This window comes from Diuraphis noxia, unplaced genomic scaffold (assembly GCF_037042655.1).
Source record: "Diuraphis noxia isolate RWA-SAM2 unplaced genomic scaffold, SU_Dnox_SAM2 contig0002, whole genome shotgun sequence".
Lineage (NCBI taxonomy): Eukaryota > Metazoa > Arthropoda > Insecta > Hemiptera > Aphididae > Diuraphis > Diuraphis noxia.
In genome coordinates this window covers 39,176,537-39,203,505 of record NW_028301712.1, presented here as the reverse complement: position 1 = coordinate 39,203,505, position 26,969 = coordinate 39,176,537, and the positions used below count along the sequence as shown (strand labels likewise).

The 26,969-nt window shown below is 30.7% G+C and overlaps 1 protein-coding gene and 1 long non-coding RNA gene across 6 annotated transcripts in view; one reads left to right on the top strand and one right to left on the bottom strand.

The window, feature by feature from the left end:
• The first annotated feature begins 231 nt into the window (after positions 1–231).
• Positions 232–1,215, top strand: LOC149058431 (uncharacterized). Its single transcript, XR_016190545.1, has 3 exons — positions 232–364; positions 454–1,035; positions 1,102–1,215. It is a non-coding gene; the product is annotated as an uncharacterized LOC149058431 (long non-coding RNA).
• Positions 1,216–8,277: 7,062 nt separating this feature from the next.
• zormin (spectrin and immunoglobulin domain-containing protein zormin) overlaps positions 8,278–26,969 on the bottom strand; it is a 57,576-nt gene continuing 38,884 nt past the window's right edge. For 2 of the 5 annotated variants that reach the window (XM_015517781.2, XM_015517782.2), the window contains 26 exons: positions 24,578–24,754; positions 23,038–23,221; positions 22,809–22,939; positions 22,541–22,717; positions 21,073–21,345; positions 20,811–21,002; positions 20,343–20,726; positions 20,132–20,271; positions 19,852–20,054; positions 19,451–19,756; positions 19,058–19,224; positions 18,717–18,998; positions 18,442–18,631; positions 18,180–18,352; positions 17,807–18,106; positions 17,514–17,691; positions 16,868–17,097; positions 16,280–16,766; positions 15,999–16,202; positions 15,780–15,940; positions 12,079–14,193; positions 11,154–11,739; positions 10,715–10,942; positions 10,042–10,130; positions 9,077–9,257; positions 8,278–8,836 (listed from right to left, as the gene is read on the bottom strand). In XM_015517781.2, coding sequence (XP_015373267.2) covers positions 8,730–8,836; positions 9,077–9,257; positions 10,042–10,130; positions 10,715–10,942; positions 11,154–11,739; positions 12,079–14,193; positions 15,780–15,940; positions 15,999–16,202; positions 16,280–16,766; positions 16,868–17,097; positions 17,514–17,691; positions 17,807–18,106; positions 18,180–18,352; positions 18,442–18,631; positions 18,717–18,998; positions 19,058–19,224; positions 19,451–19,756; positions 19,852–20,054; positions 20,132–20,271; positions 20,343–20,726; positions 20,811–21,002; positions 21,073–21,345; positions 22,541–22,717; positions 22,809–22,939; positions 23,038–23,221; positions 24,578–24,754 — 7,845 coding nt within the window. In that variant the 3' untranslated portion in view covers positions 8,278–8,729. Of the gene's footprint in view, positions 8,837–9,076; positions 9,258–10,041; positions 10,131–10,714; positions 10,943–11,153; positions 11,740–12,078; positions 14,194–15,779; positions 15,941–15,998; positions 16,203–16,279; positions 16,767–16,867; positions 17,098–17,513; positions 17,692–17,806; positions 18,107–18,179; positions 18,353–18,441; positions 18,632–18,716; positions 18,999–19,057; positions 19,225–19,450; positions 19,757–19,851; positions 20,055–20,131; positions 20,272–20,342; positions 20,727–20,810; positions 21,003–21,072; positions 21,346–22,540; positions 22,718–22,808; positions 22,940–23,037; positions 23,222–24,577; positions 24,755–26,969 lie in introns of those variants that run through there. The other 3 variants (XM_089218447.1, XM_015517784.2, XR_001506209.2) reach the window with 3 other exon arrangements.

Genomic DNA, 26,969 nt, shown 5'->3' with positions numbered 1-26,969 from the left:
CCAATGTCCGAATTTTATAACGAAGTTTTTAACGGACCAAATGACGAGTCAACTTTAACCTTGAACATTTCTATTATTATACTTATGCCAAACGGTTTATTCAGTAATTAGTTTAATTAATGGAAACACTCGGCGGTCAAAATCATTTCTCGACTAAATATGAGAAGACAAAAAAGTTTTATAAAATAACACGTCACGCGTGATGATACGATGTATCATGACAAGGATGGTCGTTGATCATAAATTGTGTTCGAGAATACAGATATGACGTTGGTACAATTGTGTTGGTCTGCACAAGAACTCATCTGTGATCACTTTATATAATATAATTTTATATATATACACTGCCCACACACCGTGTCAAGTAAAATGTTTCAAGACAAAATATGTCAACACTATATTTTATTTATTATTATAAACGAATGTATCCGAACGAATGCAAAATTGTTACAGTATGGACAGTCAAGGATTGGATGAACCATTAGCGGGTAGAGAATTGGGCGATCTATGATGAACATCTATAGTGACATTATTATCGAATAATGTCTCTTCTGCGATGATTTGTGTTTATGGTATCCTCGTTAACATATTTCATTATTCATGGTCCACATATTAATATTGTGTCGTGTCACTTATTATACGTAAGTAAGCACTTATTATTTTTAACAGAATATGATATATTATTGTTGAAACCAATAATCGTTAGTTTTTCGATATTATTTTTCAACCTGTGCAGTAGCGTAGAGTTCCGACGGAACTTGAGGATTTCTGTAGGTACCGTTGATATATTATATTACTTATAATTGTATAGTATTTTAATATAAATAAATCAATTTTATTTCACTCGACCATAATATTATATACGTATATATATTGTGACGATGATGACGATACGGCTCGCAAATCGTAATAATAAGCTGAAACGTGTCCAAATAGTGACTATACCACGTACACGATTTGCAACGGGCGCAATGGAACACTACAGATTGCAAATACATTGCCAAATTCACGAAAAATCACTGTGCACGTATATAGGTAAACTAATTCCATATACTATAATAATATTAATTAATAATTTGCAATTGTTTTTCTTCAAACTAGGACCTGCTGTTACTTCTGCTACAAACTGGTCTTAGCGGGGACACGAATTCCAATTATAATATTTTAGACTTCTCATCTGTAATAATAATCAATAATGTCTGAATAAACATCATGAGCTCATATTTAATCTTATGGATATTATATATTATATTGCCGGTGTCACTCTTCTAGCTGAAGACTTATTTTTTATTTTTTAACCAGTCGTTTCCCCTGTTATAGCAACATACAACTAATTTTGCGCACTTTGCCTCGATCGTGGCCATTTTCTTATTGTTAATTCGTTATCCACGAATCTGCCGAAAACCCGTCGTTCATCACTTTGCTTATCCAGTTCATACATACAAAATAAAGTACACAAAATCTGGCAGTACAGAAATATAAAGAACATAATGTCACGTCAATTATTTATCAAAATTTGTAAGTTTGAACAGTATGCACACCAGTCGAGTGGGAACAAAATCACAGCCAAGTTTGCTGCAACGCATTTGTTGTTAACCATCACGATGGAAGTTTGTTTTACTCGTATTATAGTCGTATCACACTGATTGCAACCATCACCATATTATTATTTATAATAAAACAACGAGTTTCTAAATGCTTAAAATTCTTTTACATTTCGAAAGTATATATTTTGAGGTAGGGCCCTCACTCTGGACGTGTCGTTGAGGCGACATCCGGATAATGCATGCAAATTTTTTTCCTACGTCGTAGTAGCGCCTATACCGATTTTCTTCCCGAGGGTGAACGAATATTATCATTTTTATGTTTTTATAATATTTTGATATTACGCGAAATAGAACGAGTGAGAGAGTGTGAGAGGGTGGCGAATAAGAGACGACGAGACAGAAGATAAGCCGTGTCCGTCGACAAGGGCGTTATTATTAGACCGGCTTTGCCAGTGATTTTTCAGGCAGCACCCGGAGAGTCGTTTATTATGCGCGCCGTCACCCGTCGTCGTAGCCGAGTTGCCAAAAAAACAGCCTCAAGAAACGATGCCAAATCCCGCGGGTTGCTGCGATCTTCGTCCACTGTTTTCTCCGTCTATTCCAACGTTACAAAAATAATAATAATAATAATATTACCTAATTGTTTTTATTATAATTATCTAGATATCGTTCGCTTGAATCACGTATGGGTGATATAACTAATAACAGTCCATACAGCGTAGAAAATTCCGTTATTAATGCTTATTTCCCAATACTGTGGAGTGCATACTGTATTTATAGATATGTATATAGTCGTTAATTATTCATTATGATGTTTTATTTTCGAAACTTATCCGCATTGTCAACCGACCGACAGAAAATCTGGCTTATTTGGTAGTATTACGTATTACTATAATAGTAGTAGGTACATACTATAATACTATATAGTGCTTACCTACCATTCCGAATCCGAACATTATAGGTATAGAATATATTATATACGACGTGGTACATATACGAAAGATCAGAATACGGGTCCGTATTTGCGAATCACGGACGACTGATATGTGATTATAATTTTGATCCAATAACAAGGATAGTAAAAATGCAGAAAAATTAAGTAAAAATAAAACTACATGATCTTTGGTCGTATTATAATATACGTTTTCATAGAACTTGATTTATGAAAAATAAACATCATAATCCAAACTGTGAGTGAAACTTTTCGATATTCCGCGACATGCTGTATGTGCCATCGTCCGACGGCCGGCCTTGAATCTCTTCTAATTTAAAATCCGTCGTCACCACCACCATCGCCTGTTGCCATTTTATTTTCATTTTCGGTGTCTATATTACAACGGACAGTCAGACAGTCGTCGAAAACCATGATGAATACAAGCTTATATTGTGTCTGAAAGACGGTTGGTTATTGGTGACGGTGATGATGACATGGATTACCCGCAGTGACGTCAAAGTGTTTAATCATTTGGGTAAAAAACATATTTTAACTTTTAAGATATATATTACTGTATATAATATATAATGTAGGTTCCTACCTACCCCAAAACCTCTACATTATGAAAATCAAGAAAATTTAAACTCGTCTGTCCGTCTGTGCAAGTGAAATTATATATTTTCCCACAACTCATTGGAGGTGGTTCTGTGGACCGTGGCCGTTGCCACTGAATGATAACATATATTTGGGCCATTTAGGTATTTTCTGACGGAATTCTTACCTATACTGCAAAAGCAAAAACAAAATTACTTCCTCCTGAGACGAATTACATAAAGGGTTCAAATATCTTGCGTATTAATTTAAAAAAATAAAAATAAAAATTCCAATACAAGGCTCTGTTTACCTGCACATGTAAATTCCACTGATTTTCAGGTACCTAGCTGATAGTAGGGTCAGATTCATAATAATATGTAAGCTTAACTGTGAACTGTTCAACTGTTAAGTACATTGTTTATAAAAATAAATGTTAATCACACTGGTACTAAATTAAGTTATGTAAATTCTACTGACATTATAATAAAAAATAAATTAAAATCAAATCATCATTACATTGAAATGTGCATACAATAAAAAATAAATAGACTTCAAATTAATCGCCAACAATGATTATTGATAAGATATAGTTTAGGAAATTTAGTAATAAGATTTATATATTTTATATCTATCATAAATTCATAACTGTCAAATTTTAATAAATAAACAAATAAATAATCTAAACAATAATAATCAAACAATTTTAGTCTATGACATAGCATGAACGCGATGGATAATTAATTTCAGCTTTAAATTGTAAAGAAAATGTGTATCATTATAATAAAATTTACCAGTCAGTGGCCATAGTGACCGAAGCCTTTTCCAAACTAAAAAATTAAATTTTTCAAAAAATTATTTTGGTGGAATTTAAGTTTATTTTCTGATCATTAATTAGTATATTTAGTGGAATTAACAAGTTTTTCTTAAACAAAACAAATCTTACCGGATAAATTTAAGTCACCCCAAAAAATTCATTGTAACAGCTTTTTTTGTATTCTGTTAGGATAGCTTAGAGTGTACTATCATTTTCTTATTACCCAAACTTATTTAAATGGCAGATATTGATAATTTATTTTGTACCATCAGAAATTTAAAAAAATTTAAATTACGAATACTGAAATAAGTTACATTAAAATTATCCACGAGAATCTATTCTCTTTAGTCTTTGATCGTGTATGACGTCCGATTAGATTAAATTATATCCCGCTTAACTTTAAGAGAGAAATATTTACCTACCTTGATAACATTTTTCGTGTAACTAAAATAGATTTTAAAATGTAAATATATGTATGATAACAATGCCAACTACGTTGACATAGCTCATCGGTCTAATTATAAAACTGCTTAGCATAAATTTAAAATAAAAATATATTATTAATTTTATAATCATGCAAAATGTTTTATATATAAATAATTTTTAATACCACCATCAAATTACTTTTAAGTTAGTTGATAAAAATAGATCTTTTACTGTGACAACACTTCAATACTCATATATCATATCATGTATTGAGAAATCAATCAGTAATTTTTAGGAAAATAAATTTCTTGATAAATTGCAGTTGTATAGGTAAATAAAATTTAAAAAATATATTTTATCAGATAAAAACCATATATAAATAGTCAGTTGTTCCATGGTTTTAAACATTGAAACATGAATATACTAGCGGAGTCGTAATAAACATAATCTAAGTTTAATATTAAAGCTTTGAAGGTGTACACTGTGCAGTCCATTATTTGTTATCCTCCCACAACGACACATTATTACATTCAGGAATTATAAATTCGATTTGCCAAAATTGTGTTGAAATGGTTTTCAAAGCCGGTTTTCATTGGAATGTATAAATAGATCGTTTTAGTTTACACACTACACGTCTACACCTGAATCATAGATTATTTATACTAAGCTCATCTATTAACAAATGTCGAATGAACGCAGCTGAGTGATAACTAATAATAAAAACTACAGTAAAGAAACTACCTAATAATAATAATAATAATTAATACAAAATTAAAATATATTAAATTAATCAAATTATAATTATTTCTACCTGCGTCTATATAAAATACTAACGAAAATTAACAAACATATTATTTTATATTACAGGTTATGGTATAAAACTATTTTAATTTTAAATTACAACATATATATAGATACACGTCAACTAATTTCTACAGGATGGGCAATCCATTTTGGGTGGATTGGATTTAGCACTCGGAATGTTTTCGAATGTGGTTCAAACTACTATCTAAATATTCTTGAAATCTCTAAGAATAATGTAAACATAATATTATAATTCCATAGGGTGCACCCTATATTTTTAGAAGTCAAAGCGAAATTCACGTGTGAGCAACTCTATGACAACATATAGGGATTGAAAAATGAATATGAAAGAAATGAATACTCGTCGAATCTCGAGAAATTTGTTTGCATAATTTGGTGCTAACTGCCTGGAGTAACTGGATTAGTAGTTTCCATGTCTAAGCCCCATAAACGTATAATCATTTATATATTATTTTATAAAATTAATATATTTAATTAATAATTATAAAATTAAAATACGGATAACTATAACGTAATTAGGTGTGTTCTAATGTCCTATCACCAGCCACCACCACTCGGCCACGATTGTCTATACAATGTTATATAGTGATTTCACTTAACTATAATTGTTCATGTAAAAAAATAATATTTAACTATGAATGCATACAAAAATTATCATTCACTTGAATAAAAATATAAATAAAACGATCACATATCATATAAAATGAATTTTTTAATACCGGAATGCAATAATGTATCGTTGTGGGAGTAAAACGAAAAATAACACACGTCTAAATATAAACGGGTTTACTGAGTTTAATATACAGAGGCAACTATATAGTAATGTCCCAATTTTACGCGATGGAAAATTTACTTTTGTCTTAACATTATTTTTATAGGTGTACATTTTATCAATTAATATTTTTCAGTTTTTTTAAATTTGATATTTCAATCATTTTTACTTTCGATTGTTCAAATAATATTCACTTGTTAAGTCTTTTTACAAAATATGAATTTAATTTAGTTTAATACGCAATTTTTTTTTACATTTACGCCGTCAAACAATAGATAAAGCTCATAAGAGGACGTCACATCTGCATGTTTTGTCTCTGTATTTGCTTTATTTTCCTTTTTAAAAATTGTAAATTGTTTGTATACCTTAAAATAATTATAACTCGCTTTAAAATAAAAATATAATAAAAAGCCTGTATGTGATAACATAGACAAAATGTTATCTTTAATTCTTATAAGAGGTAAATTCACTCTAAATTGTAAACTAATGGAGCTAAATTGGAACTTCTGAGCGTTAAATTTGTTATGTTACACACTTGTAAGATGGAAACAACACGTGCGGGTGTGGCGTCCTCTTAAATGTGCATTTTTTAAAAGTACCTAATTTTAATATAGAAATATTTGAATTACGAATTTCTATAATATTCTAATGTTTCACATATTATGCACAATGTACCTACTATAAGTATAATTATTTTAGTTGGTTATACCTACACATAATGAAAACTATTCTGGTTAGGTTATTAAAATAAAGTAAATTCACAATTTTTAAAAAGGAAAATAAAGCAAATATAAATACCGTGTAAATAATATGATACTTGGTATATTATGAATAGCATGACATATGCAGGTCGGATGTCTTTCCATGAAATCTTATCCTCAATTTATTATGATAAATAAAAAAATAATTAATTTAAACTTAATAATTATAAGCTTAGCGTTATTATCGGTATAAAAATAATAGAATATGTTTAGACCTTAATGGATTACGGTTTTTTCCCCGCTATAAACTATGAACATATTTACGTACCTGTACAAAATATATTATCTAGAATAAATATGAGTAATACGTTTACTTTAAAAGTACCTACATACACCCATACTGCTAGCATATAATATAGTGAGATCAGATATTGTAAGATGCACACTGATACAACTACAACATACCTATACACTGATTTATAAAAAATAAAAAATAATACATTTTATCAAAAGAAATAATTTAACCTAATACATGTACATATAAGTACATATTATGGTAATTTATCTAAATCAAGAAAATGTTGGTTATTTAGATTAAGTGTATTACACTTTCGTGTTAAGGAAATTTAATAACGACGTTTCATATGATTTTATTATTTTTTTGTCATTGCTATTTTTATCAAAATATCAGCGTTCAATTTATCAAGAAATAGGTATGTATAAATATGAGGTAAATATATAATTAATATATATGTTTAGATTTTATGGTATATTTAGGTTTTATAATTACTAGGCAGTTGTCAATTTGTTAAGAATTTGAATTAAAAAATTTAATACCTAATTATAAAATAATATGTAAAAATATTGTTTTCAAAGTTGTTAAGTATACGATAAACAACTAAAAAAAAAACAAGTGAAATGTATGGTGGTATAAATATAAATCACGAGTGTACTACATCATCTAGTCAAAATACATACGCAATAAACACCACGTATAATTAAATCATAATAATATATGATTTCCTCATAATAAGTAAGATTCGAGTAATAACATTTGTGTAATTTATTTTATTGTTTACAGCATCTTATAGCATATTTTAGAAGCGGATTTAAGAACTTTTCTTCAACAGGTTGTGACTTGTGTTCAAGTTATATTCGTAGTTGCAAGTGACTGGACGAATACTTATCGTAATAATAAATTTAATAAGATTGTGTTCATGTGTCTGACTAACACGGTTACCCAATACCAATTACCACGTTAATAATATTTATTCGATTGCGGCGCAACTCTGCAATGATGCGCGTCATATAAGTGTGTTTAAGTATTTAAAAAAATAAAAATACAGTGTTTACATACTTTTGTTTGGCGAAATTTCTATATCGATTAATCATTTTAAAATTTGAAGAAATTAAACGTAAGGTACGTTTTCACATTATCACACCGAACACGTGCGGTTTAAACTTTAAAGCTCGTTTGTATACTACCGCACTCATTCGCTAGTAAATATAACAAATGTGTTATTACAAGTAAACGTGCTTTTAATAAACAAAGAAGAAACAAAGTTTGCCATTTAACCGGGCCATGAATATTACTTACTGCTGCAGACAAGCGTAGAAGGCATAGAGGCACACGAGAGCGTACAGACAGGAGAAAGAAGAAACCATAACCAATTTAAAAAAAGTTTATTGAAACTTTTTATTGTTACAAAACAATAATATTATTATTGTTATTTCCACGATGAAATTGAAAACATACCTCTATATTCGTTACAATTGCAAAAAAAAAAACTAAACATTAATATAATATTTATAATATATATGATATATCAAAGTTAATGATATTAAATAAGTTTGACATGTTTTGTAGTTAGACAACACTATACATTCTAAAGTCTAAACAATATTGTACTTTCTTATAACTGAATCGTTTATAAGTCTTAACATTCTACAAACAAATTTGCGTAAATTATGTTAAACACTATGTAATAAATTAAATTATTATTATTATTATTATTATTTGTATAGAATAAAATAAGAATCTCGAAAACTCCACCACGTCAACCGGAAGTAATTTTTTTGTATTCGAAGAGAAAGAAGTACAAGCCCATACATGAATTTAGTGTTGAATGAACGTGCGAGACTCACCTGACACTCGGAGGTCGGCCGACGTGCTGCTGGACCCCAGATAATTGGACACGGTGCACGAATACGATCCGGCATTGACTGAAATGATACGACAATTATTTTTTTAAAACAAATATCAAAAATAGTGGAACTTCTTTTTTAATGTCCGGTACCGATGTAGTGTGACCCACGTTTAGAAAATAACATGTCCGGTATAACATTTGGTATACATTAAAAGTCCCATCATTGAACCAAATTAAAAAAAAAAAATTATCTTGGACTTATATAACCGTATTGGATTCTACAGGTAAGTCGAGAGGGGGGGAGGTATGCACTCACATTGGTACGTCCTGGGTATCGTCAATCTGCACACGCCGTTTCTGTACTGTGCCTGGTAGCAGTCCGAGTTCTCCAGCACTTGGCCGTTACATGACCACACGATTTCACTGATGGGTTCACCTTGCACTATGCACTCGAATCTGGCAGTCTTGCCGCTAACTACAGCTATGTCTTTTAACGGCTGCAACGATACAAATCAATCACATTGTTACATAGTCTCAGAAAGAATATAAGATTGTATTTTAATTTATATGTAGGTACCTGAAATGACACAAATCAAAACGGTTTAAATGTTGACAAAAACACTTTTATAATTTCTATTAGTATTTAGTTGTATATTTTATTGATTACTTTAATCAAAATATTATGTATAATTTTTTAATTTGTTTTGGTTTTAGAATTATTTTTTATTTTTACTATAAATTCCTGCATTAGTATTGTTATTTTCAAATAAAATGTTAACTTTTCAATAATATTAAGAGTTATAATATGGCTCTATCGCGTTACATATATTTTAACAACAGTTAATCGATTGAAAAAATAATATTGAACTTATTATTCATCATATTATATACACTATGTATAATAAATAAATTTACCACGCATTGTGAATGTTTATCAGAAATTCAGTATTTACATTTTATTAATTACAATCGAACCAAATTGTTTTAAAACTTTTATACTTAAATTTATCATTAAGTATATTGTTTTCAGTGTTTCCAAATACTCTTCAATAATCGAAATTAAATATATTTAATATTTTATTTTAGATAGTATTTATTGTATTTGTAATTTGTAATTGTAAAATTAACTTTAAATCTGTAACTCAGATTCAGAGGTAACAAAAAATTAAAAAAATTAATTCACGACCACTCAGAACTAGTTAAAGTTAAGCATTTCGTGCGATTTATAATTGTTAATATCAAAATAATATGTAGGTATAGTGATTATAACGTGGTGCTTACGGTTACGAAGTACGGTGAACTGTGCGATGGATCCGAGTGTTCGGTGGCGTTCAGTTCTTTTTGGTAAACGGGGCTAATAACGGTTCCATCTGAAAGTATAAGCACGTAATAGATATTATTGATAGTGATCAGGGGTAGTATTCGTGGCCACAGTCTCAAGAGTGATTTGAAAAAATTGCTCGTGCAATGGTAATAAATAGATTAGTTCAAGCAGAAGGTTAAAAAAAAAATCAACACGAAAGTAGAAGAATAGTATATACTACTTGCACGTAACTTACAAACGAAGATAAGATTTTACCAAAGCAGTCGAAAGCGGTAGAGTACAATATTGTAGCCGGTCGTTGCACAAACAATAAGCGGTCGTTTTCTGCGTGTTGTCGAATCAATATAATAATGTTTAAGCTACCATACAGAAATAATCAAGAATATTATATTAAATCAAACGCGACGCAGTATCAGTTATAGAGTGATAAAAATAATAATAATTATTAACATCATAATACGTAGTTCAGCCGATACAGTAGTGATATAATCTATAAAATAGCACTCCAACAAGTATCTACGTATACTAAAGTATATTATTGTAGTATTATAGTACGCGAATAGGTACGGTTAATGAACAGTTTTAAGTTTGTAAAATCAAGAGTACCGAAGAGAATATTAAATCCTTCACCTGTTGTTGCATTAAAATGTTCTCGGCGCGTGTTAAAATTAGACACCTCGGATGTCTGTGTCCGATCGGTTTTGGAAAACTCGTGTGTCACTGGTATGTTGACGCTATCCGTCGGGTTAGCCGTTTTACCGTTTCTCGAGTTCACGGGATACACTACGCCGAACTCATATCCGAAATCGTGTTTGAAATACGGAATTCCGGTTTGGGACAAATCGATTTGGTTAGTACCTAATCGTATAATAATATCAGACACTAATATTATTGTTGTCGTAGAATAATAAAAATCAAGATAAATATAATACATATAACAATAAATTATTATTATGCGCAAAGCTCTGATTAAGTATTTATCGTCCACTATATATGATGAATGTATAATGCCAAAGCTTATAAATAATGACAATAATGACAATAACAATCGTCTGATCGAATATGATACCTTGGGAGAGCTGAGACGAGACCGTCTGTTGCACCGAATCCGATTCGGCCGGACATAGTGACTTTTGTTCGAACCTCTTCCTCATCTCGTCTACCCTTTGCAGCCGCTTCGCTTCGGCATTTCGTTCCAGCGTCCCGTGGCCACGGCCGTCAGACGATAAGAAGTGTGTGGTCCTTTGCACGCTTTCGTCGCGTTCTGACTCTACGAAGCTCACCGACCTATGCACATCCGGCGACGGCGCGAAACCGATTTCGGGCGGTGACCCTGGTTTCAATTCGAAAGCCGGCGCCGGTGCCGCTGATTGCACCGACTGCAAGTGTCGCGACACCTCGGGCTTTTTTACGGGAGTCTTGAAACCAGGTCTGACCGGCTTGTACACCGGTTCCTCTGATTCCGAGTCGTACGGACGCCATATTGGTTGTATTCTGCACTCATAGTCGCTCTCGTAATCGCTCTCTCGGAATTCGCCCCTTACGAACTTCGCGGGGCTCCGGATTTGAGCCCGACTGTGTTGATTATACTGGTTTGTCCACTGCGTCGGATGTGCTCGGTGCGGTTGACGACGTTCGTTTTCCGAATACTCAGCCTGTGAAATTACTAACATTCATTAACGACATCGAATCACTTTTGCGATTGGTATAAAAAAAAGCGTCCCGATAAACAGTGAATAAGTTTTTTCAGTGTTAAATATATTATTAATACTATTATTGTGACTAAATTAAATGCATTCCATTGTGTTATCACGGAGTTTGCAAACAAAATGTGAAAAAAAAAATCAGAAATCTGCATAAAAAACCAATATAAACACACATATTATTATCTACGTAGAAAATACAAAAACGTCGAAGATTTTTTATTCTTTTAATTATGTGGGATTAAACACAAACACAGTTAGTTCAATCGATCATTTAAACACGCATCGAACCTTCTTTATCGAAGCACTTTGAAACCCCGAATTCCTCTTGGAGTTAAACGTTTGGTTATTAACTATCGCTTCGCTCTGAAAGCCCCTTGGTTCGTCTGTATCAGCCGCGTAACCACTTTCCTTAATCGGACTTTGCATAATCATCGAAGTACTTTTAATTTCTTGTAATTGAGTTTTTGAAGAGTACATTTTCGATTCATAACTGTTAAAACTCTCCGAAACTTTTTGCTCTACGTTATATTTTGACAATTCTGCTTCACTCTCAAAATCGCTATCACTTGCTCGGGATTTAATTCTGCTGTAAGGTCTTACGTTCGAAGCAACATTAGAAACCATGGATGACGAACCGGTCTGCTCAAACATTTTTTGCATGGTTTTTATAGAATTTGATTTATTGGTATTTTTTGAAAGGTCCACGAACTTTGTCGGTAATTTTGAACGTTCTGAAAATGAATCATATACTTTTTGAACGCCGTCGTCCACTACTCGACCGCCTTCTTCGTTATGTTCGGAGGCTACTAACACCCCGTCCTTTTCTAAGCTTTTTGAAAAACTTGAATGTGCTTCAAACGATGAATAAGTTTTATTTTGAGGAGGTCCTCTAAAAGCTACCGGCGATTGCGACATCCATTGCTTTTCCTTGGCAGATTCTACGCTATGTGACCGTGTAAAATTAGAACCAATTTTATCGTTGTTCGGTGGTTCGACATGTTTTATTGGACCCATTGAACGTTCTGGTAAAAATTGATATGTGTTTTGCATATTTTTGTCAAACGATTGATTATTTTGCGCTTGATATTCAGATTTAGCTTTGAAACTGTTTCTTTCTACAGTTTCAGAACTATTCGATATTACGTCAAACATTGAACTTTTTTTAATTTGTGACGATTCTTCAGAAAAATGTTGTGTTTGGACTTTGTTGCCGAAGAACGCATCTTTAGACGTTACTTCATTAAACATATGTGCTGATGCTGGGCGTTTTATTTCATTTCGTGGTGGTTCGACATGTTTTGTCGGACGAATTGAAATTTCTGAAAACGATTCAGAAACTTTTTTAGTGCCATTGTCTATTTTTAGACTACCTTGTTTCTCTTCTCTGCTTTCATTTTTTACCAGCTCACCATTTTTTTCAATGGTCTCTGAAACAAATGATTGGCTTTCCGTCGAAGAATATGTTTTCATATGAACCGGTGAATACGATACTGGAGTTTTTTGAACATGTGGTGAATGTGCTTTAGTCCATAGCTTCTCCATAGAAATAGCTTCGGCAGAAGGTCTTGGGGATCCTGGTCGCACTTCTATGTCAGCTTGAGGTCTCAACAGCGGAACATGAGGTTCACTGTATGGTTGTGACGCATAGGATGTAGCTAAATGTGTGTGTGTTTTTGTGTCTTCGGATAACCCAGATTTGATAACTTCTTTTTTTACACAACTTTCTTCAACAACTTCTTGTTTTATCTCAGAGGTTACGTCAGGAAATATTCTAACGGCACCGGATGGAATTTGTTCGGGTGATAATAATTTTTGATTTGTTGATAGTCTTCTCAACCGTTCAGTCATTTGATCTTTTTTTACAGATTGCACTCTTGGCATATAATCAAAAGTGGGCGGTGGACCTGGTTCTAAAATGACTTCCGCGTCGTTTGACTGTTTAAATGAACTATTTGATACGCTTTCTTCAATATTATACGTCTTATTATAAACATCGGATGCAAAATTACTTGAATTATTATTGAATTTATCTATTGGACTTTCTCTTTTGTATGCTCCTGCCGATGGAGCAATAGTAGAATTACTGGACTTTTCAACTTTGTTATCTTCAATGACATTTTTAAAGAACTGCAGCGCACTTTTTTTCGTAATGGATGCATTTTCGATATTTTCGTTTTGAACAGATATCTGTTTTTCAGTAGTTTCATAATTGGCGTTTGAATTGTTCGAATTTAAATCAAAATCATTTGTTTCGGAGCGGTTAACAGTCATAATTACATCCTTACTACTGTTCATCGATTCTTTAACGAAGACAGATTTAGAAAAATGTGAGTTCTCTTCTGTTTTGGTAGTAAAATTCAATTGTTTCGATTGATTTGTCGGTACAATACTTTTGTAGTAATCCTATATATTTAGAAAATAAATATCTTTTAAAAAATCTGAATTTTAAATGCATAACTTACATAAATATTATATTTATGTTCATTTTATTAGAGGATATATTATAACATATCAAACAATGTATTTGTATATTATGGTTGAATAAATATTTATTGTTTATAATAATATATTATGCAATAGCTAAAAACAATTATCGATCTTGAATAAGTACTTATTAAAAATGATTGATAACTGTGTTATTTTAATAATAACTACTGTTAGATTTTTTGTTTTAAATTTTGTAATATTAACATAATTAATATTTACTAATTAACCCTTCTTATTGTAATGTATATAGACTTCCTAAATTGTTTTTGTGTTAAAACAGATAATGTTATAATATTGATACTCAAGATTTTACGTGAAATATCATGTATACATAACAAGACACCAAACCAAATGATAAAAATTATTATTTATGTTCAAATGTAAATATCTTAAAAGTCAAAACAAACAAATGTGCATTTAAATATTTTCAAAATGTATAATGAATAAGGCTGGAATTTCGATACATTTTAAATTTTTTCCAAAGATTGCTTTTCGATACTCGTCTGATCACAATTCCAGAACATGTACTTATGAATGAGAATAAGAAAGAGTTTTATATGAATATATTTATATGAATATATTTATATATTTTTTTTTTGTATAGCAAACAATAAAGTAGATACTTGCATCTTGTATCGTCCAATACAATACAATATTGTACTATGAAAAACATAGATAACGATCGAGTTTGCGATTGGTGGAGCGGCAAAGTATATTTATAATTTATACTTAATTTAATTTATTAAAAATAAAAACAATTTAATCCATTTTTTTAGTGCATTATTTAGAATTTTATGAGGCATTACATTAAATTTTTTTTTTCAATTATATTCAAATAATTGAAGAAAAACATTACTACTAGTATTAGACAATATGCTGTTAAAAATGTCGTACCTACATACATTTTATTTTTATGAACTGAATTTAACTTAATTATACAACAGATACTTAGAACAACACACAAAGAATAACTAATTTAAAAAGCGAGTTAATTTCTGATTACATTGTTATCTAGTATACAAATTAGAATGTCATTGTTTGATACTCCCTACGACTGTATGTAAATAATAGTCTACAGTTAATTTAGAGAGTTTTTACTATAGATATTTGTATATAATATTTCTACACTGTCAAGAATCTATAAACATATAGATACAAATGCAATAAAGTACCGTAAACAATAAAATTACTGGTTTATCGTGATCCGATTTGTAAAAAAAAAAATATTAATCTTTAAAATATTAAAATACCGTGGATAGATGGATTATATCTTTTTTGTTTTTGAACAAGTAGTAATGTTTTTAATAGACTTAATTATATCAAATTATGTACCATGTATACGAAATAAATATCGAAAATAATATTAATAATAATAAGTGAATGAATTGCATTCTGATTATAATGAATAAAAATATAATATTTTAGAAACTTTAAATAAATAACCAAATATTTTAAATAAAATTATAATATTATCATATTTATTATTTATTATTATTACTCACCACATTCACTTTATCTGTGTTGTCATTCGGTTCATATGTGGGTAACAAATTTAATCCAATATCGGGTAAAGGTTGAACTACTCTCAAATCGGCACAACTTACCGCCTCCCCACCTTCGTTTTTTGCCACAACTTTGTACTCTCCTGCATGTTCCGTAGTAGCTGCAAATTATTTTAGTTGCGTTAAAGTTTGAAACTTTCATTATGTTCACTTTATTACCTTTATCGATAACTACAGCACTACAAGACCCCTGTTGTCTTAATCTGTATAAACTCGACGTTGACGATATTGGTTGATTATTTTTAAACCAATTCACTGTTGGTTCAGGCGTGCCGGCCACTTCAATTTCTAAAACTACTCTTTCACCTTCAGCGACTGTATTCGGTAAAAGTCTTCGACACATTACCGGTGGAAAAACGTTTTCTGTTACAAGCACAGTTTGGCATGTTATTGATATCATATGCAATTTTAAATTTATATTATAATGTACCATCACTTACTTTTAACAATGACGTCTGTTGTACAACTTGTTCCTCCAGCAGTGTTCATAGCCTTGCACGTATATTGGCCACTGTCTTCCACAGTTAAACGTTTAATGTCTAACCGAGTTTTGTTGACTTCGTTGGTTATTTTTAATTTAACACCATCAGGAATCAAATCGACACCATTTTTGCTCCACGTGATGTCGGATGGCGGATAACTGTCTATTATAGCATCCAAAAACACGTCCTTTCCCTGTTCAGCGATTTTACCTTGTGGAGCCGATACAAAACGAGGAGCCATTTCTTTCCTGGTTTGTTTCGAAATGTTTCTTTCGAGCAACGATTTTTGCGAAGTGTCCTTAACGATCCCGCCTTGGCCGTACAGTCCTCGTTCGAAAAATGAAGTTTGATGCTCTTCAGATACGTTGGTGGAACTCAGATCACTCACGTGTTGGCTTTGCTTTCCGTCCGTGTTATGGTACTCTTCCGTTCGTAACGATTCAGACTAAACATTTTTTTTTTTATTATTATTACAAACCATTATTGTTATGTTAATGAAAACAAAATAAATAAATTAGTTTTATGTATAGCAAAATTGTAACCGACCTTTACTGGAGCGTTGTCACCAAACTGCCTATTTTGTTTTTCCGATTGTAAGCTGTAAGAGTCCAATTTAAATTTAGGAGCATTATCGCCACTGATCGACGACGATGACGACATGAACGTCGATTGTTTCGACTCAAATTTCGAACTGGATTCATAAAGTTCGGAAACTGTATGTTTTAAATCACCGCTGCCGTTATAGGCCATGATGGTTGATGGAACAACTTCGCTTTCTATTAAAATAAATCTATGAGTTACTAAACGACGTTCAGTGAAGAAAAAAAAGAACGGACGAAATATTATGTATTTTATTTTACAAAACGAACGACAGATGCACAGGGATTGTAGTGTGTGGTGCAAGTGTTCGGTGACTGTACAATGGGAATGCATACGTTGGAAACGAATGCTGGCACAGGCTATATTTTTAGAACATCGTTACTCAGACATCTTTCGTATAACTGTGTGACAAGAATAGTTTATAATCTTTATACCTCGACGCTACTATAACGTACTCGTTAGGTGCGTTTAAGCTTATAATAAAATAAAATATTTTCAACGGTGTTTAGCTTTGGGTTATTAAATTAAATTAATCATAATAGTTATAATTATAATAATAATAATTATTATTATTATTTGCGATATGCCATACCTTCTATTTTAAGCGAAGACACGCATCTGCATTTGCCTGCTTCATTCTCGGCCACGCACTCGACTATTCCGCCGTGTTCGGGGTTCGCTTCGGGGATGGTGAGGACTTGACGATCACCACTGGTAGACACCAAAAACGATTTTCCACTTACCGGCTTCTCGTTGAAAAGCCAACGCACCTATAATGTGTGTTTACTATCGTTATTATATTATAGCCTTCTGCCTCAGTGTGTTGTGATATATATGTGGTATTAACTCTTAAGGCTGACGAATGATCGAGCTATAGGTACTTGCCTTTGGAGCTGGTTTGCCAACAACGATGCATTCGAATTTTACACTTTCACCAGTGAATACGTTTACATCTGACGGAAACGTCTCAGTAAATGATGGTTTTTCTAACTTTTCTTCGAAATGGACTTTGTCCGTTGAGGGTTTGATCGCGGAATCAAATGTCGAAATGGCTTTTACAATCACGTGCGAAAAACACTTGGCTTCTCCAGCTTTGTTCACGGCTCTCACTGTGTACTGTCCTTTGTCCTCGGGCAAAGCGTTTTGTATGTGAAGAGTCGCCATACCATCTTCGCCCGTACTCAACTAGATAATATGTAAACACGTATAGCACACAATTACAAAAAACCAAATACATTACACCCTGAGTAAGCATTACTATTATTCTTTGGTCGGGCTTGATTTCAACGGTGTTCCGAATCCATTTAAATTCGGGTTTCGGGCAACCATCGGCGTTACATTCTAAAGTAATAGGATCACCTTCCCTCGCTAATACGTCCGATAGCAGCTTGGTGAACTTTGGTGAAACCACTAGTTCGTCTATATCAGGTACTAAAAACAAATTCAATTAGAAATAGGTAACAATTATTTTAGTTTTCATCAAGTGTTATAAACGAAAATCTATTTTATTATGTATATACCGGATTTAGGCTCGACACTTAACACGCATGTGCTGCTGGCTTCTCCCGCCGAGTTAATAGCCACTACTTTGTATTCCCCCGCGTCTTCGATAAAAGCTTCTTTGATTATTAGTGAACATTGATCACCTTGAAATAAAAGTTGAATGTCTTTGGATTCTTTGACAGGTCTTCCATCATGATACCATATAACCTAATTAATCGTTTGATTGACGCGTTTTTTATATTAAACCATAATTTCATCATTTTAATTAATATTATCATTATTTATTAATTACTTCGGGTTCGGGTTGTCCAACAATTATGCATTTCAAATGAACACTTCCACCTTCTAAAACGGTTTGTTCTTTTAAACACAACGGTATTGATGGTTTGATTGGTTCTAAATCACTTGCAATTTCCGAATCGGAAGTTTCATTTGGGAGTATACCTTTTACCGATACTTGACAGCTACTGGTAGCTTCACCTTGTTCCGTTTTGATAGTTAAGCTGTAAGTTCCCGCATCTTTGGGATAGGCTTCAGGAATAATTAAATTAATTTTCCCACGATTTTCAGAAACCTAAACAATTGATAACGATTTAAATAATTTCTTTCAACTATATAAAATAATTATTTTACCTTGAAATCTTTTATTTCTTTCATGACTTTCCCATTGTGGGACCAAATTAATACCGGTGGTTTATTCGTTTCAACTTCACATTCCAATTTCAACTTTTGACCAGCTCTAGCCATTACGTTAGATAAAGGTGTAACAAACGTTGGTCCATCTTCAGGCTTTTCTAGAGCTAAATGCCACCCCAAAATCGTTCGTTATAAAAACTTTGAACTATTATGGTATGGCAGGGGTGGGTCGAGGGCCTGGCAAGGTGGGCGCCTGCCAGAGGCGCAAACTTTTATATAATTAAATTTGAAAATCTAGGGAGGGGATGCTAATTTTTTTTGCCATGAGCGCCGCTATTGATCGGCCCTGCCCTTTGGTATAATAAATCATTATATTATAATATTACTTACCATTAATTAATAAAATTGACGTAGTTGAATCTGAACCAAGTCTATTAGTTGCAACACAAGTATATTTTCCACTGTGAATAGACGAATTGGTGTGTTCAATTTTTAATAATGCTTCACCATTATTATATGTAATTTGGTATTGAGGGCTATTATCGATACAGATGTCATCTTTAAACCATTGCACTGTCGGTAAAGGATTACCTTCTGCCTTGCAAGACAACGAACAAGCATCGCCTTCTTTTACTAACAAATCTGATAATAATTTTGTAAATATAGATGGACTAATTTGGTGTTCAGGTTCGCATTCTATAATTTAAAGTGTTATTTATAAAACGATCATTATAAATTATTATATCATACATTTATATTTTGTTTGTTTAATATATTATTTAGGTACCTACCTTTAACTGACAGATATGCACTTGTTTCAATAAAATCAGAATCGTTTTCGGCCCGACACGTAAATTTTGCTGAATCTTCTACAAATGTTTCTTCAATTGTCAATATATATCGATTATCGATTTTAGACGTCTGATAGTCTGGATTATTATCGATTGAAATGTTGTCTTTGAACCAGGTTACTTTTGAAGGTTCACCTTCAATGCTATTTTTGACCAATAAGTGTATAGAAATTTAACCAACTCTAATATAGCATAAACTAATTTAAAAAAAAAAATTTACCTGCATTCAAATGTAAACTGTTTCCCTTCATCAACTGTATTATCCTGTAATGGTATGATTATTGTAGGTTTGGTTTTATTGATTTCTTCGAGTTTTATTTTCTTTGATGATGGAACATTAGTTTCATTTTGTGACACACCCTGTAGAACGTATCATGTTATAAAAATATGTTAACAAAGTTTTGTTTAAATAAATATAATATTTTATTTACATTAGTCATTGAGTTAGAAGTTATTTTTTCTTCATAAGTATTAGTAATTATTTGATTGAATTCGTTATCTATTTCACATTTTTCTCTAGATTTAAGCTTATTGTCGAAAGACTTTAATTCATTTGCAATCAAAGAGAATGAATCAAGAAGCTCTTTATTTTCTGTAACAACTTGGGGTACTTCAGCAACTGCATGTTCTCCAAAAAGTTGAACACTAAGTTCATGTATTTGATTTAATCTTTCTTCTTGTCTTAAATCACCAGGTTTTAAAAATATTTCAATTTCTTTTAATAATGCTGAAGCTTCTTCACTCGTTTTGACTTCGGTTGATTTTCGAGCAATGTTCATAAGAAGTATACTTCCTTCGTGGAACCAATCTTGTGCCTATTAATACAATTACAAAATTACAAATAGATTAATAATTAATATTATAATTATATAAAATAAAAATGTAATGTAAGCATTTACTTCATTAATTAATGTAAAATATCGAACACACAGATCAATATGATTTCGACTTTCTAACACTTGTGTTTGGAACGTATCCCATCTCGACTTCAGTTTATTTAATTCTTCACGAATGTGTTCAGACTTATTATGATCAAAATTCATCAATGAGTTTGCAGCGTTAATAAATGTTTCGATTCGTTGTTCTAAAAGCTGTAAATAAAAATAAATTATTCGTAGTTCAGAAATATTTCTATAGTATTTTATTCTGTTAATAACTAACTAATATAGTTTTTTCAAAATAATGAAAGGCAAGTGAAGCTGATTTGGCAGATGCTAAATTTGCACCATATTGACCTCGCGTGGAGGATAGTTGTTGTGAAAGATCATTCAAATTATTGTTGATCTGAATAAGATCATTATCAAACTGACTTAATTGTTGCTGTTGTTCAATTCTTTGACAATAAGTTTCACATGATTGATCCCAAAGGTTTCTTTCATTCTCCATCAAATAACGAACTACATACATATCTTGCTCTCCAGATTTCTGAGGTTCCTAAAAACATAAAACATGCATTTCAATTTTTAATTAGTCATTTAATCTATCATAAATTTCGTAGCTACTGCGTAAAATCTAATTTTAATGAAAAACTAGCCATTCCATGAAATGGAAACGTAATTTGCAAGTACACAAATATTTCAGGATAAGTACGATCACTATAATTTGATATTATGTAATTTTTTCACAATTTTGTCATTTAATTGTGAAACTTAACATTTATTGAACAAAATCAATCTTATTATTTATTTATGTCATATCAAATACCATACCAAATTTTGTACATAAATATGTAAATTTAAGTTGTATTTTATAAAAACATGCTAAATTATACACAGTGATATTAATATTAATATTTGTATAATTTATATATTTATATCATTATAAAATATGAAAAAAATTACTTATTTAAGTAAAGGAAAAAAGTAAGTACCTTGATGTAGTTAAAAAAATAAAAAATAATGTATATAAATTTCTACGTACGTCCTCATTACATTACGCCATACGTTAAATTATAATATGAATAATAATTCAGCAAATACACAAACACGTAGCTACTGATTTTTTAATTATTGTTACTATATAGAGTCTAGATATCGTTTAGGTTTTAATCGTACATAAGTTATCGGTAATAGTTACTAACGGTAGAGAATAAAGATACTTCTAAAATAAATATAATTCATTTTGAGAAATATTTTTCATAAATAGTAATTGAATAAATCAAAACGAATACATTATTATATTTGTAAAAAAAAACTTATAAAATAACGAATTTTCAATTCAGAACTTTTTCGAAAATATGATATAATATACGAAAATATTTAAAGTCGAACCTTGTGTTTTACTTAAATTTCCACAAAATAAATGTTAGTTCTTAGAATAATTTATAACCACCCCAAAAACACGTCCAAACTTAACTAATAACAACTAATAGATAGTTAAAATGGTGTGAATTAAATGTTTAATTTCGCAAAATAAAATTACACGATGTTAATATCACAAAAAATGACTCTTTAAATATTTTCATATTTTACAATGTAAAAAAAGCCGTTATGAACATTTTTTTATAAAAATAACAATTTTACGGTGGCTACGACCTGTATATATGTATAGATAAATTGACAGTAGAATATTTGAAAAAAAGTACAAATAAAATTTTATCCTAAAATTAAGTAAAAAAAAAAAAAAATACCTGTTGTTTAATTTTATCCATTAAACGAATATTTTCGGCATAAACAGTTTTAAAACTTTCCAAAACTGTTTGTCTAGATTGGTTGTGTTTCTTAAGAAGCTCTTCGACTTCATTTAATTTATGGTTGAAAATATCGACAGGTCTACTACTTTCAGATTCTTTGACAGTATTGTGAAACTTAAAAATAAATAATTTTTCAAATGATTTTATGATAATATGACGTGCATGACATAAATATAATTTCTAATATGATAAGTAGGAAACTTACTTCTTGTAAAGAATTGAAAAACGATAAGAACATATCTAAAAGATTTTGATACTCTGTAGTGATTCCAACAAGGCGACTATGAAGTTCTTTCAACCTCGGAGGTATAGAAATATTATCACCTTGAATATTTCCTAAATCAAAACAACAAATACAAAATATTTATTAGGTTTCAAATTTTAAAATGTATCAAAACTTAGATTTAATTCGTAATTGATTTTTAACAGCTAACCTTTTCCAATAAGTTCTTCAGCTGTTTTTATTCTGGACTCAATATCGTCTTGGGCTCTTTTAACTTCCGGTAGAACATTATTTAACTTCTGTTTTACTTCTGAAATATGTCGATCAACTGATGACGGTTCAGATTTCAAAACTGGATATAATTGAGATTCCAATTTGGAAACCCAATCTACTGTCTATATAAAAAAAAAAACATCATTAAACAAAAAAAAAATCGTATGATAATAATAATCTCAAAAAAGAAAAAATAGATTATTAATCTGTTTTGACGAGTTTTGTATGTCATGTAGACATATGACGCGGAAAGACAAAGTTGCTTGATTCCATGGATGTTGGCATCAATCCACCGCGCCATAAAACTCGTTTATATTTAAAAAGTTTGGGAACTTCAAACGAAGGTTATGATATTACTTAAGATATTGTGACGTTTTTTTTGCACATTTGCTATTTTTCAAGCCTAATCAAACTATTAACAAATAATTAATAAATAATATATTATATATATTCTTGGAAAATGTACAGTGCAGAACATGAAAATAAATGTTGAAGATTATTTTATTTGCTTTACTGTTTAAACGGGAACTTGAAGTTTAAACATAAATGATAAATTATGCGCATCGTAAAATAGTAATCGTTTTAAATATTTAAACAGCTGTACATTTTAAATTAAACTTATAAATTCTAAAAAAATAAATTCGAATGTGCATAACTGCAGTAAGGTATATAATATATTTTTTAAATTCATTATTTATAAAGTGATCAATTTAGTATAATACACTCATTGTTTCAAATGATACCAATAATATAAGAAGAAACTATTTATTTTTTTTTTACTTATTTTCATGATTTAAGAAATTGTGAAAAATACTATATCTACACATTAAATTATTTATTTATAAATAATTAAATATTAATCTACGAAAACCAAGAAAATTGAAACACATTCTGAAAAATCTTAAATGCTGTTAACAATTTATTGTATTTCACATTGAATAGTGTAAACTTGACCAACCGTAACAATTGATCCTCAATTGATTTTTGTTTCTGATTTAAATATTTTCATTAATATATACAACTGTGCGTGATACATATAAACAGCTTTGTAAAACTTAAAATACGTGTTTGTTTAGCATTAGTGTAATATATCTGTCAGTTGTAGTCGGCTTGTCACTTATTTTCACTAAACTCATTGACCCTCACATTACTATGATTAAGTGAACACTGAATACGTTTTTTATACGAGCCCACACTTTCTCTTGAGACTAAGCTAACTTATAATTATATTAAATTTAGACAACATTTTGGGTTTTTGTATTATTTAAAATGGCACATACAAGAAACCTAAGTTGTATTTTAAACCGATACCCTCTCAACCATAATGATATTATGCGCGCATAGCAATAATAAAATTGTTAATTAGGTTACGGTTGATTTGTATGATAAAGGTCTTCAGTTAGCATACCTAACATATAAGTTATAACTTAAAATTAGTAAATATTCAAGTACGACGCGAGCCGGTACAGTCTACTCACCTTGCTGCTCTCGCACATTGTTTCGGACCAGAGAACTTTATCCAGTTTGTTTTCAGCCGACGCTCGTTGCCAAGTCTCCCAGACGGAAGTAGTTCTCGTTTTCTTGTCCACGAACGTGTCCAGTAGCGTTCGCACGTGATCCCGAGCTACGTCTAGTTCCAGATGAGCGTCCTCCGACTGTAACACACAACGGCCGGTACAGTATTAACAGACGCGACATCCCTCGATTAGGAACCATGCCAGCCAACAAGACCCCACCATACGCACGAAACGCTAATTAAAACCCAAAAGTCGGAAATATACACGCGCGGAGGAGTGGAATGGAAAAATAAAGTAAGAAAGTGATATATATATATACATACATAATATAGAAATAGAAAAAAAAACGTTTCTCTTCCCCCATCTCAACGCGTTATATTATTTTGTCACCCATAAAACGATGTTACGCCCGACGGTGGCTAATTATTGTCGAGGGGCTCGGAAAGTATAGTGATAAAGACTATGCTATAGGCTAGTTGTGGTGATGAAATTTTTCAACTCACTCGAACTAGATATCTTTGACTACGATCATCAAGCTACCACATGAAATAAACAACTAAAAATTTATTTGATATAAATTGGTTTAATTTCTAATACCAGGCTTAATAGAGATATTTTAATGTAATCTGTTGGGTGGCATTACTGACTGCTCTCTAAAACTCACTTATTCTCGTCATTATGTACCTATCTAAACAAAATAATAACTTAATATTCTTATTTTAGATTGTAATCATATTTTAATTAATGAAAAAAATTCTTATATTATATATTGCTTCTATTGTTATTATTATTAGAATATAATATACATATATTATATTCCTTAAAGTACATTCGCCGAGTTGTTATTATGTTTATCTCTTTTAATAATCAGTAGAATTAATAGGTAGCACAATATTCAAATATCCAATATATAGGGTCGAGATTGAAATTTCAATAGGTATTGCGTTTGAAAAATGTACTAATTAGAGCCTTGGTGCGTATGGAACGTGTTGATCCGTGTGATGTGAAACTTGTGAATTCATCCAACACCCAAAATCAGTATAAACATTAAAATAAAATCTAAATAATTGTTTGAAACGTAGTGTTTTTTGTTAAATTTTAAACACGAAAATAAATCTCTGTGGAAAACAAAAACGAAACAATTAAATATAACGGACTGGAGGGCTATTCTAAATGGATAGGTTAGTAGGTATAGAAGTATACAATTTGATTCTAAACTTAGAATTCATCCCAATTGTATGTAAATATCTTACGATAATGTTTATTGAGGCTCTAAAGTTGAATTAGATTTTTTAATATATAATTGTAACTTTCCTGAAAATTTCTTTTCTAAATTTCGAATACGATACAAGTTTAACGTTCAGTACATTGGTGTTGACTTTTTATCATAGTGTTTCAATGGGACCCGACCCAATTAGTACGTGTCGCAATCGTTTAAATTCAGTTTTTTATGTACCTATAGAAGAAGAGACTGTATACGTCTTTAAACTGACAGTCCGATAGTATAGAAAATAAAAATTACTATGCCGGCCGGCTCGGTCATTTTGAAATGTAACGAACAAGAAAACGGCATTTACGTAATAATGGACGAATTCATTACGTGATTAGTCAACTTCAGTTCACGTTGGCCAATTTTCAAAAGTGCGAATTAGTTTTGCCGGCCATTGCCAAAAGACGTAAACGACAAAAAAAAAATAAAAAAAAAATAAAAAAAATTGTTTTAAATTGGGCTGTGCGATGGAAATAATTTTTAGATTTATTTTATTTTTAACTTAAAATTCGTAAGACTGGCTCAATTTTAAAGTATTATAATTTATAATATTATTCTCATACTTGAACCACTTTAATTATATTTTCATTGAAATTAAAAGATATAATTTATTGATGGAAAATTATTAAGTTCATTGTTTACTAAACAAACATAAATTTGCTTTAATATTCAAAATTCAAAAATTGTTATTTCATAGATGGCAGACCAACAATTAACATAATATAATTGTCAAGTTATAATAGTAATCAAAATTAAACTAGAATAATCTTATAAGCCTGTCTGATATAAAATCGCAAAGAGATGCTCATCGAGAACACTTTCCTTTGCGAGACCTCATTTTTATAATTTTGGCACACATACAACACAACACGTACTTATATATGCATTATCGATTTAAATATATAACATAATATATGACGTATAATACGTTAAGTGCTGCGTGTGTTCATGCTCACTTGTAGTAGGTAAATCTAAATATTAACACTATGTATCATGTATGTCTTGAATTGATTTTAAACGATAACTAAAAATGTTTTTTAAAAATCAAAATCAAATTAGTTTTCATGTTTAAACTGTGAGTAT